General features: G+C 37.6%; 1 protein-coding gene across 1 annotated transcript; it reads left to right on the top strand.

Moving 5' to 3' along the window:
- Positions 1 to 2,825: 2,825 nt before the first annotated feature.
- On the top strand, positions 2,826 to 11,721 carry TOMM7 (translocase of outer mitochondrial membrane 7). Its single transcript, XM_079151936.1, has 3 exons — positions 2,826 to 3,004; positions 6,651 to 6,699; positions 11,492 to 11,721. The coding sequence occupies exons 1-3, from the start codon at positions 2,902 to 2,904 to the stop codon at positions 11,505 to 11,507; spliced, it is 168 nt and encodes a 55-aa protein (XP_079008062.1). The 5' UTR covers positions 2,826 to 2,901; the 3' UTR covers positions 11,508 to 11,721.
- Positions 11,722 to 12,030: the final 309 nt, after the last annotated feature.

Raw genomic sequence — 12,030 nt, 5'->3', positions numbered from 1 at the left:
TGGAAGGATGGAGGCCACAGGCAGTAGACCACTTATCTCTTGACTGCTATCATAGTCTCGGCTATGTGAACCTGAACCAGGAGGGCACATCAAGAGTGAAAACTTTTATCCTTTAACAAGAAACGTTTTCAGGGAGCATAACATCCTCCAGCCAATATAATGTTGCCTCTATTCCGAACCCTACATGTAGGAATCATTGGCAGGTGAAGCTACATAACTTAGACTTTAGAAATCAAGGAGTGACACTATTAGATCAGTTAAGTTGCACATACTCAAAACTGGGTAGTCATCTCTGACTACCTCTTTCAGTTTTGCTCTCCACATTCATTTGACCCACAAGTCCTGCTAATTTTACCTTCCTTTTTTTTTTTAAGTGTTTTTAGTTATGGATGGACCTTTATTTTATTCATCTATTTATATGTGGTGCTGAGAATTGAACCTAGTGCCTCACACCACTGACACAACTCCAGACCTGATTTTACCTTCTTAATGATGCTCAAAATTATTCCCTCTCTCCAATTTATCATAGGCTTCTTCGAAAGTTCCTTGACTTCCCTAGCAATGTTAGATGTCTTCCATTTGCCTGTCATATCTGCTGCATAATTTCATTGTAGGACCAAGCATATATTCACATCACATTGGAATCAGCTGTTAACTCCTTTTTCATTCACTCAACAATGAAATTCTTAAGAGTAATGCCTTTTTAAAAAATCTTGGGCTGGAGCCCTTGGCCCATGCTCTTAATCCATGCCCTTGCCTGAAAAAAGCAACATGAGGGCAATGCCCCAAGTGCAAGGAAAATATGTGAAATTGTGTAACTCTGCCCTGGCTTCATCTCTAGTCCAACTCCTAGCAACTGTGCCTCTATAAATATTAACACCACACATCACTGGCTTGCTGTTTCTCCCTCTGGCGATAACCACATTCTCGACTGCATGTATAATCCTTGCTTTAGGAAGGAATATACAAAGTTTCTCATTCTTGAGATAGCCCACAGTCTCTTTTGAAGGTGCCTGTGTTTTACCAAATAAACTAAAAAAATTAAAAATAAAAAAGAAAATCTTGAACTGTGTTTGTAGTTCAGTGGGAAAGTGTATGCTGAGCTAGTGTAAAGTCCCAGGGTTCAATTCCCAGCACATACATACATACATACATAATTTTTAAAAAATCATACATCTCTCTGACCTCAATATTGTTTAGCCTAACTGATGGAACAATAGCACATTCACTTTCTTACAATGTATTAGGCATTTGAAGAGAAGATTAGAAAGAAACCGTCTCTTATGGAAGAAGTCAGGTGACAGCAAGGGACAATATGATTAAGAGCAAAAACCAACTGTACTATGTTGAATCAATTATTTAATATCTGAATAGCACTTTCATATTTGTAAAAAGAGATCTATAACATGTATTGTTTAAAAGTTACAAGAATTAGTTAAAAAGTTTAAGAATTCAATCTTACAAATTCTTCTGCAGACTAAAATGAACTATTTTACTTAAAGCACTTAAGGTGGTGACAGTTGTAATAGACACAGGTTGTTATTACGAAGAGAGGCCAAGTACAGAAATAACCATAATGCAAGGGTAAATTTTTAGGAGCTATTGGGCATCAATAGTTTCACAGAAAACGTGACTATATATCTTGGAAATGAATAATGAAAATCTTCAAGTCAAAGCCTTGGATATCTATCTCTTAGAGGCTTAGAAATCAAGAAGTCCTGTATCTGGAGTTAAAAGCTCAAATATGACAGTGATCAGGTAGTCTCTCAGAATTTGGGGGAGCTGACTACACATTAGAATCAGCGGGGGAACTTCAAAGGCAAACAATGGCCAAATTCCACCACAAAAGAATCAGAATTTCTAGGAATAGCATGCATTCTTGGCAGTGTGAGTGTGGCTTTAAATCTCTTTGAGTAATTCTAATGTGCAGCTAGAGTCAGAACCATTCTAAACCATGGAGGGGCAAGACGAGCAAACAGGAGCACAATTTATTAACCATCACTGATAGCTGCAATGAAATTTGCCAGCTTCTTTGAAAAGGTCCAAAATTTCATGAGAAATTTCCCGAATTCCAAAACGCAAAAGTATTTTAAAGTGTTTAAACCACGTATGCTGGCGCTCACCTGTAATCCCAGCGATTTGGGAGGATGAGGCAGAAGGATTGCTAGTTCGAGCCCGGTCTCAGCAAGGTAACGAGATCCTGTCTCAAAAAAGTGAAAAAGACTGGGGATGTAGCTCAGTGGCAGAGTGCCCCTAGTTTCAGTCCCCTGCGCGCGCGCGCACACACACACACACACACACACACACACACACGTTGTCTGAAAAACACCAGGGCTGAGGGTGGGGGTCGGTCGGTAAAGAAACACGGATAAAGCTTCAGTTATCACCCTTCCTTGCAGTTCAATCTCCGGCTTAAAGAAACGTGTTCGAAGGAGTTAATTTATTCAAGATTATACAACAAATCAGACTGAGTCGCGACTAAAACCCAGTTCTTTCAAATTTAATGTTCCTTTTCTGTGAAGCAAGGAATGCTTTGGAGATGCGCTTTAAAAATGGTTAAGACTGCAGGAAGACAGGTCGTTTCAGGTTCAAGGAACTGGAGAGCTGGGCCTCCCAGCGTCCCACCAAAGACCACAACACCAGACGATGACTAAACTGAGAAGTAACCCAAACACCAAGTCCCGCAAGCAGCAAGGTGAACCAATCACGCATGCGCCTTATACTGGCGGCGCCGCAGAGAAGCCCGGCGGGTTAAGAGCGATGAATTACGACCTCTGCTGGCCGCGCTCACGACTCCTGCCGTAAAGCCTGTGTATAGCGCGTGCGCGGCTCTCCCCTCTTTTGGATTACCGACGCGGTCACTGTGGTGGGGATCCGCGCTGCACCGCCTCGTCAGTCGCCATGGTGAAGCTGAGCAAAGAGGCTAAACAGAGGCTGCAGCAGCTCTTCAAGGGCGGCCAATTTGCCATCCGTTGGGGCTTTATTCCTCTCGTGATTTACCTGGGTCAGTGGGAGAAGAGCCTGGGAGGAGACCGGAGGGAAGGGGTTGATAGAGTCTGCGACTCCATCTTTGGCCTTCGCGGGCGGGAGAAGGAAACCGGTCTCCATTGTGCAAGCCCTCTGAGGCTGTCCCGCCAAGTGGGGTCGATTTAATTCGAATTCCCTCCTACTAGTTGTGTGGTGTTTAACAAGTCGGGTAATTTCTCCCATTCTGTAAAACGGAGGCAAGACCTTCCTTTCAGGATTGTTGTGAGGGTTAGCTAGATGATCTGCTGTCTGTGAAAGCGACTGATAAGCTATTTGGCACTAAGTGGGTTTTCAGGGAGTTTATCCCTATCTTCAGGTGGGTCTAAGTGGAAAGAAGCCAGGATTGGAAATCTGTAGACACCTTGTAGATATGTCACAAGTATGAAGTATGATTGTGACTATAGTTGGATGCCTCTGCTTCCTTATCTCTACAAAGAAGGGCTTGGATGAAGGCTTTTATTATTGGTTCCATTTCACCCAGAGGAGGAAACTGAACAATAGAAGGTCACACATCTGTGCTAAGTGAGGGGTCTGTGGGCTCAGGCAGTGGGTCATCAGGGCCCATTTTCTTGACCATTATGCTGTACTGCAAAGATTTGTTTAAGTGCCTAGTCACGTATTTTCTTCTGGGCCTGCATACTTATCAGTATCTATCTCTGGGTAGTTTTTCTTTTTAATCTGCCCAATTCTGGCAAGATGGTGAGAGGGAGATTTTTAGCTCCACCTAAAAGTGAGCATGTAGTTTGATGTTTCTAAAACTCAGTTTTGCATTTTAAAATAGGATTTTCACAAGGTGCTGCTTCCTCTTTGTTTTAGATGGCATGCATTGTATAAGAGAAAGTACATTCACTTTTACTTTTGACATACATAGTCTTCGATTAGCCTGGATATTCTCCAGGCAGCTGTGGTTCCAATTTTCCCATGAGTGTCAAGCTAACTGTTGTAACCTGGGGATGCTCTGGTATATAGAACTAAAAGACCTTTTTCCTCCCTTATTTTGAATTTTTATTTATCTTACTATTTAATTTAATTTAATTTAATTTTATGTTTTGTTGCTGGGGATTGAACCCAGGGTCACTTTACCACTGAGCTACATCCCCTATCATTTTTTTTTTTTTAACTTAACAATTTATTTCTTGCAGTCTGAAGGCTGAGAAGCCCTAGATGAGGGCACCAGCATATTCAGTGTCTGGTGAGAGCCCATTCCTCAGATTGTGCTTTGTTCATATGTCCTCCCATGTAAAAGGGCAAGGTAGCTCTCTGGAGCCTCTTTAAAAAGTTTTTTTTTTTAAATTTGTTCTTTAGGTATACATGACTGTAGAGTGTATTTTGACCATTCCCAGTCTTTTTTAAAAAAAATTAAGACAGGGTCTTGCTAAGGCTTGCCAGCTTGCAAGGCTGGCATTGAACTTTGCGATCCTGCTGCTTCAGCCTCCAGAGTCACTGGGATTACAGGTGTATGCCAGCATGCCCAACTTGAATGCACAACTTTTAAAAAAGCATTACTTTATCTGGGTGTGGTAGAACATGCCTGTAATCCCAGTGGCTCAGGAGACTGAGTTAGGAGAATTGTGAGTTCAAAGCCAGCCTCAGCAACTTAGCAGGCCCTAATCAATGAGACCCTGTCTCTAAATAAAATACAGAAAAGGGCTGGGGATGTGGCTCAGTGGTTGAGTGCCCCTGGGTTCAATCCCCAGTACCAAAGAGGAAAAAAAAAAAAAAAAAAAAAAAAAAAAAAAGCATTGCTTTCTTAGATTTTAGTGACTTTGTATAGATCTCAAAGATTAGAGCAAGTAATTATGACAGTGTCCTTTTACAAGCTATGCTGTATCCTGTATTTCTTATAGTCCCCTCCCATTTTTCTCTTAATGATCAAAGGACCCAGTGTTTTTAGCTAAGAAAGGTTTAGGGGCTTGGGGGCTTGATTGTTCCTCTTTGTGTCACATTTTTTGTTGAAAATGTATAGTTCTAGTTTAGTGTTCTTGTTTTCTTTGCTCCTGTGGTTTCTTTGCTTCTCTGTGAATCTTCCTTATCTTTCCCTCTTTTTGGGATTCCTTTTCTACTGCTAGAAAGCTATAACTGGTTGCCACAATCCACATATCAATGACTTTCATCTGAAGAGTGGATAGTGCTTTCCTTTAGCATACTAGAGTTTATTTTCCTTTTATGCACAATGATTCCCTTTCCTAGAACTACCATTATGTTCATTTTTCTCCCTAGCATCCAACTCAGGTTGAGATTTATATTAAAGTTATCTTTCTAGTACTTATTCCTCATATGTTGTTGTCTTTTTCTTTACACTATATATAAAATTTAATTTTATGTTTAAACCATTTCTAATTTTAATGCTAAGACTTGCAACAGCAGATTAATGTAGTAATTCAAGTTCAAAAATACTTTTTAAGGCTTCATTGCGTATAGTGCTTTAAGATGTGTCAGAAAGTGACATGGTGATAAACAATCTGTTTGGACATTTAGTAACAAAAAGGTTTTAATGAGCCACCAGTTGAAGTTCTCTGTGGAATCTGCACAATCTTGTGTGCAGAGGCTCTGATGATCCTTGGTTCCATGTTATCTTTTGAGGGTGTTTATAGAACAACCAGCCTTGGAATAATCCCTCACTCCAGAACCAAGGGGAGACATACTTTCAGTCCATTACAAAAGTTTATGGTTCTCTAAATTTAGGATTTATCTCCAGTTGTCAGCTGACCCTCTACCTAGGACTTTGCATCAGGTCTTATGTTATTGAAGATAATATGATACTCTGACTACAGTTATTGCTGGGAATAATAAACTCTGTGACTGACTTGGAATCTGTGTCTTCAACCATTGTGAAACTGGAAGGCTAGTTTGTTGTCTTGAAAATAGGGTAAAATTTCAGACTCTCCACAGTTCTTCATATTCTAATTTTAATCAGTTATTTAAGCAAATTAGCATATATCATCAAATGAATTATTTTATGGGGGGGGTACCAGGGATTGAACCCAGGGACACTTAACCACTGAGCCAAATTCCTATCCCTTTTTTTTTTGTTTCTGAGACAGGGCTTTGCTGAGTTGCTGAGGCTGGCTTTGAATTTGCAGTCCTTCCTCAGCCTCCCAAGCCATTGGGATTATAGGCAAGTGCCACTGCACCCTGCCTCCCTTCTTTTTTTTTTCCCCTTCTTTTCTATCACTGGTCTTCGCTTTATAAAAAGAGAGGTTTGTGAGGAATAAAATATGATAATCCTCATTTGTGCTTTTGAAAAAGATTAGTGGTTTCTTTTTGTCTTGTGCTCTTTTTAGTCTTTTCATTCAGTATGATTTGGGAATTGCGGTAACTTATTTCCAGGCCATTACTAATAATGAAAAGTAGAGCATGCTAAGAGCTACTGTGCTAATTGTGTATGCTAGAAGTAGGTAGCTTGTTATTCCTCCTGATTAATCCTGGACATAATTTCATATTCTAGTGAAGGTTGGAAACTATTCTGTAGCATTGATATATCTAGATAGAATTGATAGATCTGGATATCATTCTAACTGGCCTAGGTTGGATTATAAAAAAAAGTCTTGATTGTAGATTGTTTTGTCTGCTGGGGTTTTAATTAGTCTTTTTTTCTTTTCCACCCTCCCCATTCCTTTCAGGATTTAAAAGGGGTGCAGATCCTGGAATGCCTGAACCAACAGTTTTGAGGTACTGTTCTTACAAATAAACATTCCAGGGCAAATGCTTGTATGTTAGTATTGAAATATTGAGAAGCAGAAGAGTAACTGATAGATGCTGATGTTAACCTCTACCAGTCACTACAAACTGTAACAGTTTATAAACCAGTCTTTTGGTCCCTTTGTCCCCTTCTGAATTTTTATTTACTATACCATGCTATAATCATAATGAAGCATATTTTAAAGGAAAAGAACTAACTTACCATCCTACCCCATTAAATAGTGAACTATTTTTCTATATTCCCATCTTAGCTGTTTTCATATGAGTATAACCTTTTATGTCTTTCTGACGAAGATACATAGGTTTTTGTTCTTTTCACCTAAAATTAAAGTTGATGTCCAGTGTATTTTCCAATTGTGGATTACTTAGATTTTTTACTATTATACATAACACTTTACTTAACCTTTTTATGCATACAAATTACAGATTTTTGATTAATTTTCCTATGATACATTCTTATGGGTTTAGTTAGTCCAAATATATGAACATTTATGGTACTCAAAATGCATGTGTATTCCTGTATTCCTTTCTCAGAAACAACCTTGCTAATGTTGTATAAACACTTGTGAAAACCACACACACACACACACACACACACACACACACACACATATTTTATATATGTATCCAAGCCTTTAACACATGGGCTTTTGAAGGACATTAAAAATCTAAACTGTAGCTACTTTATATGTAGCAAATAGGTAGGTCTGTTCTGGAGAAATAACTGATACTTTTGGCACTATGATGACCAGACCACTGCATACTGGTGCTGTGGGATTTCATTTTGAAATTGTTTCATAGACATCTCTTGTAGTTTGCCATAATAGACTTCATTGTTTATTTGATGTCCTCAGTTTATTCCAAATCCTCCTCTAAGTCACTTTCCAGAGTGACAGAAAATAATAATACAGATTGAGTATTTTAAAAAAATATTTGAGACCAGAGTGTTCTAGAGTTCAGATTTTTGAATTAGGGATGTTTACCCTGTAGTAATATTAATCATGGTCACCTATACTCTGTCAGCTCTTGTTTTAGGTGCTTTATAAAAACAGTATCTGTAGTTGTCATTGTAGTCCTTTATAACAGGTCACATAGTTGGTAGGTGGAGTGTCTATCTCGAAAGGCTTTCCACTGGGTTACTGGGATTCCTATAGGTGATCTTACCTGGTACTCGGCACAGTGCCATCTGATAGGAATTTCCTCCACCTCCTCTGCCTTACTGCTACCTCAGAGATACTTTTTCTTTCCAAAAAATTCTACCATATGATGTCTTCCTCAACTTGTCCACTTCCATGGTCACTGTTTTCCCTGATAACCTTCTTCAACAAATGGTCTTAACTCACTGCTTCTATTCTTCACTTCCCTTTCTCCCTTTAACCCTTTGTGACATGGCTGCTTAAAACTGCTTTCAGAGCCCCACTAAGTTCCTTTTTTCTTAGCTCTTGTTCTTTGAATTATTAATTTCCTTTTCTGTAAAATGGACATTGAGATCATTCTGCTCCTGAGTAACCCAGTGACCATCGACCAATTATTCCCCTAGGGAAACTACTCTAGGTCACCATGATCATAGATGGGACTACTGTATGAATATTTTCCAAGTACTGATGAATGTGTTTCAAATTATCAAATGCCTTTCCCTGAGGCCACTAATCTTTCTCAGTTCCTCTTTCCTACGTTGGGCATAGTAATACCTATTTCACAAAATTGCCATGAGGATTGATTAAGAATACTGCTTGTAAAGTGTTAATAGTACTTGTTAAGTAATGTGATCAATAAACTATTAATAGTAATTTTAAATCTTTGGTGGTTTTATTTGTACCTCCTATGATAACAATGCTCTAGCCACATGATACTGCATGCTAATCTTGGAATAAACTATATTTTCATGCCATTGTCTATTTGCTTGTGATCCCTCAGACTGGAATGCTTTTTCCCCTAAGTTTTGACATGATGAAAATTTGCTTCTAGAGTACCTCAGTCTTAAATGTTGCCTCTGCCCAAATTTTTCTCCTGACTGAAATTGATTAGATTTTTGTGTTCCCATAGTATTCTTTGGTGACTGGCATTCCCTGCCTTGTATTATGTTTGTTGCTTATTTATATTACATGTTTTATCCTGTGAGAATATAAAGTAACTGCTCAACAAGTATTGAATTAATTAAATGGCCCTTGTACCTTAGGCGATGTAGGATACAGAGGTAGAGCTGGAAGGTATTGTCCTATTTTGGCTTTAGTTATCCCAGCAAGTTTTTTTTTTTTTTTTTTTTTTTAAATTTGTTCTAATTAGTTACACATGACAGGAGAATGCATTTCGATTCATTATACACGAATGGAGCACAACTTTTTATTTCTCTGGTTGTACATAATGTTGAGTCACACCATTCATGCGATCATACAAATACCTAGGGTAATAATGTCATTCTGCCATCTTTCTCATTCCCATGCCCCCTTCCCTCAGTTCTCTGCAGTCGAGAGTTACTCCATTCTTCCCGTGGGGGGGGCCCCCCCATTATGGATCAGCATTCACATATCAGAGAAAACACTTCGCCTTTGGTTTTTTGGGATTGGCTTATTTCACCAACTTCATCCATTTACCTGCAAATGTTATAATTTATTCTCCTTTAAGGCTGAGTAATATTCCATTGTGTATACATACCACAGTTTCTTTATCCATTCATTTATTGAAGGGCATCTAGGTTGGTTCCATAGCTTAGCTATTGTGAATTGAGCCCAGCAAGTTTTGATCCTTCAAAGTTCCAGGCTAGATGAAGCAACCCCACCTAATTTTTCATTTTTTCACCTTATCGTTTTTTTAGTGCTCCTTTCCTTTCTTGTGCTTTCTCAATCTTTTCTGTCATTAGGAACATCTTCTGGTCTCCTTTCCAGATGTAATTGTGTTTTAGGGAAAAATCAATTACCTGCAAAATGTTGTCCATTTATGGAATTTCATATTTTGTACTGACTGTTCTGGGAACACTACTAAAGAAGTCTTTCTGGGTTGCCTACTCTGTACCCTGAAGAAACAGAATTGTATATGTTTAAAATTAATATAAAGTGTTTTATATATAAATTTATTATTTGTATAATACTTATGTAAATATTATAATTAATGCTTTACTGATTTGTTTCCTTTGTCCAGTTGTTGGATTTTTGAGAATGAGAATCACATTCATCTTAATATCCTCCTTTTTCACCCAGATTGGTACATTGTACATGGTCAGCAATTGTTAGTTGATAGGGACATTTATTCAGAATGCAGTATTTTAATGAATAAGGGATAATATCTTGGTAAAACATTAAGACAAATAAATTGACCAACAGTCATTATTCCCATTACCTGTGTGAGCCAACATTTCTTTTTGTTTTTGGTGTGTAATACATTGAGGAAGAGACCTTAATAGATGAAGAGTTTATTTTCATATTTTAACTGTAAACAAAAATACTTGGGTTAAATCAGATTTTAGTACACATTTGATAAAGTAGATACATGATGATTTTTCTAGGCATAGAGAAATTTTTTAAAATAAAAACCTCACTTTGTTTTTATAATACCAGAATCAAACCTTTGTATTGGAGAGCGCTCTGCTGAGATATCTATAGTCATTAGAAATCACACTTCCAATCAGGACTGCAGGATTTAAGCTTGAAAAACCTCTTTTCTCCTTTATGGTTTCTGTTGCTTCAAGTTAGCAAATTATTTGTGAGTTTGGGCTGCTTGGTGGATGAAATGTTTGGGGTCAGAATAAGTTGAAGTGGAAATAGAGGCAAATTGCCTAGGGATGTGGGGTAGGCTAAGTTAAGAGCACCTAGGTCACATCTCACCCTTCTACTTAGGACATGTAACTATCTCAAGCCTCATCTTTAAAATAGGGATAGTAAATGGGACTCACAGAAAGCATTCAGTAAAAATGTGATTTCAGTATCATTGTTATTACATCTAATAATGACACTGCTTTATTATTTGGGTTCATCAGTTTTTCTAGTTAATGCAAAGCATTAATCTTTTATCTTTTTAAAAATTTTTAATTTTTTAATTTTTTACAGACTGCATTTTGATTAATTGTACACAAATGGGGTATGTCATTTCATTTCTATGGTTGTGCACAATGTAGATTCATACCATTCGGGTAATCATACATGTACATAGGGTAATGATGTCTGTCTCATTTCAAAGTGAGCATCAATAAATGGGATGGACTCAAACGAAAAAGCTTTTTCTCAGTAAAGGATACAATCAATAATGTGAAGAGAGAGCCCACAGAGTGGGAGAAAATCTTGTCCACATGTACCTCAGATAGAGCACTTATCTCCAAAATTTATAAAGAACTTACAAAACTTTACACCAAAAATACAAAGAATCCAATCAATAAATGGGCCAAGGAACTGAACAGACACTTTACAGAAGAAGACATACAGGTGATTAATAAATATATGAAAAAAGTGTTCGACAGCTCTAGTAATTAGAGAAATGCAAATTATAACAATTCTAAGATTTCATTTATCTTTTGATTGACTTGATGTATTAACTTACATTTTCATTTTTGTTTATAATAAGTAACCACATTCAAATGTAACATTGTATTTCTTTATGGTTCTGTATGTTTAGTTTTTTATTTTTTTGCTTCACGAGGTTGCTCCTTCTGTTAACTCTGAATTCGATAAATGAGCAAACAAACAAAAAGTATAAAATCTAGTTCTTAAACTGTGTGTAGAAAGTTTTGTTTAGGGATTTAATTTATTTCTCCTCTTCACAAACATTTTAGCCTACTTTGGGGATGAACTGTTTGGTCATCTGGATTTGGAAGCAGTCATCGAACAGGGACAACATGGAAGGTGTATGCTCTGGCTGGGATAAGCAGTGGGACATCGTTCAGACAGTCACCAGTTGGATGGCACAGGGCTCTTACTTCTCAGATGCATCTGTGGCAGAATGGAACCTCTACTGACTTATTTATGATGGACTGTATACAAATAAATATTTTTAACAATGTTCTATATTGAGTCTTTTTTAAATAGATCATACTAGGACTATCAGCTAAAAATTAAGCCTTTTGTTGCTTTTTCAAATGGAATCTATTTGCTAAGATGCCATTTTAAAAAATAAAAAAATTTCAAGATAATTCCTGGTCCATAATTTAAGAAATGGTTTCTGGTTTTCCTTTGCAGTAAATTAACTCACTCAGTGATGTTCTCAGGTAGTAAGAGTGGAGACAAATTTCAGTTTGTGACAAACTGGGCTTTTCCATTGCACTGAAATTAAGTTCTGACTACAGCAAATAGAAGTTTTGGCATCTCTGTTGCT

Source organism: Sciurus vulgaris (genome assembly GCF_902686455.1).
Source record: "Sciurus vulgaris genome assembly, chromosome: 8".
Taxonomy (NCBI): Eukaryota; Metazoa; Chordata; class Mammalia; order Rodentia; family Sciuridae; genus Sciurus; species Sciurus vulgaris.
Note: the sequence above shows the minus strand (reverse complement) of the source record. Positions and strands in the feature narration are given on the sequence as shown.